At 45.4% G+C, this 1,795-nt stretch overlaps 1 protein-coding gene across 1 annotated transcript; it reads left to right on the top strand.

The window, feature by feature from the left end:
• Positions 1-315: 315 nt before the first annotated feature.
• LOC118083570 (cytochrome b5-like) lies at positions 316-738 on the top strand. The gene has a single exon (XM_035112079.2). It carries the CDS (start codon positions 316-318, stop codon positions 736-738), a length of 423 nt encoding a protein of 140 aa, XP_034967970.1.
• Positions 739-1,795: the final 1,057 nt, after the last annotated feature.

Below are 1,795 nucleotides of genomic sequence, written 5' to 3'. Positions count from 1 at the left end.
AGAACTTATTATTATTATTTAATTTCAGTGGTGGTGGGAGTATGTGTCCCTTAATTAAAGCCAGAAGCTGCTTAGTCATGCTGGCCACATGACCCGGAAGCTGTACGCCGGCTCCCTTGGCCAGAAAAGTGAGATGAGCTGTGACTGAACCTAACGATCAGGGCTCCCTTTACCTTTACTTTTAATGCCTATCCAATACTTCCCCATGTCTGTATATCTTGGGGCTACAGATGTTGTTGGGCGGCAACTTCCACCATCCTTGGTGGAAGCCCAAGAATCCCCTTTGGTCAAGGTGGGCGAGTCTGAATGGGGTCGATGAAGGAGCACAGAAGCGGTGGGGATGCGCCAGAGCCCCACAAAAGGGGGCCCATCTTCACCCTAAACGAAGCGGTGAAGCAAAACAAGGAGACCTGGCTGGTCATCAGCGGACGCATCTATGACATCACCCACTTCCACAGCAAGCATCCAGGTGGAGAGGAGGTTCTGCTCGAACAAGTTGGTAGAGATGCCACTGAGAACTTTGAAGATGTTGACCACTTTTTGGATGCCCAAGAGATGCTTGACCAATACCTTATAGGAGAGGTTCATCCATGTGACCGTAATCCTAATGCTTCCAAGGTTCCAAACAAGTCTCCCTCTAAAGAATCAAGTTCTGGACAGTGGCTGATCTCTGTTTTGGGAGCCCTAGTCTTGGGATTGATGGGAAATCCTCCTGATTTGACCTTGCTGAACCTTTAGGACCGGAAAGCCACTGAAAATGGTGGGGTTTTTACTAAATTCTGATGAATGCCTAGATGTTGTCCTTCACTTGTTTCAGTCAGTCCAGCAGCCCTGGTGTCTGCAAAGCCAAGCGGGAATTTGGTGGTGCCCTCTGTTATCTTTCTTGTAACTGCAGAAACAGCAACTTCCTGCCATTCCATGGCTTGGCATTTCTGTCACCATTGGCCATGAGTCACTTTTCATCCAGCAGCTTCTGGTTTGTCGTTTCAACAAATCCTGCATCTATGGGTGTAAAATAAATTGCACACTGCTAGTTGACTCACTGATTTCAGAGCAGATTTGCAGATAATTTTTATTCTGACAGATGCAGCTTTATTTATAGTGCCAAAATAGAGCACTTTGCCAGTTATGTTTATTTTTGAAATCTGCAAACACATCAGCAGCTTCCAAAAATGCACAAGAAGCCTTGGGAACTATTTTCCCAACAGCATTTCCCTTTTCTAGCTGAATATATTTTAGGAGTCCTAATTAGATGAATATTTGTCCGTCAGATTGAAACGATAGCAGGTGCTGGCTTTTCAGCTCCCCTTTGGAGTGGAGGCAGGAAGAGAGGAGCTACTAGTCGTGAGCAAACGAGAACATCTGCATTTAAGCAACCAAAACATGTCTTCCTTTGTGACTAATTTGTTGATTTGTCCATGTAGAAATCATTTTGTTACATCTTCAAAACAAATCTTTGAACACGCAAAGGCAAGCCCGGTGCTACGATGTGAGATTAATGTATTTATATACTTAATCTTGTCTGTGCATAACTCCAAGGTAATTAAGTTGTCATAATAATAATAATTCCCATATTAGAATCCTCCAGTTCTGAAGTTACGAGGACCACAGTTGTCCTCATCCTGTGTCTGTTGACATGATCATTCTGCCTGTGTGGTTAGCTTTGCTGTTAAACATTCTCCCCTGTTGAGAGCCTGAGGGCCCTGCCTTGCCTCTCTCCACCTGGCTTAGGGAAGGGACTGGCAGCCTGGAGCAGCTACTGGTGGACAGGCCACTGGCCACTGCTGTACTTCCT

Source organism: Zootoca vivipara, chromosome 9 (genome assembly GCF_963506605.1).
Source record: "Zootoca vivipara chromosome 9, rZooViv1.1, whole genome shotgun sequence".
Lineage (NCBI taxonomy): Eukaryota > Metazoa > Chordata > Lepidosauria > Squamata > Lacertidae > Zootoca > Zootoca vivipara.
The sequence above is the reverse complement of the archived record's forward strand: the minus strand, read 5'-3'. Positions and strand labels throughout refer to the sequence as shown.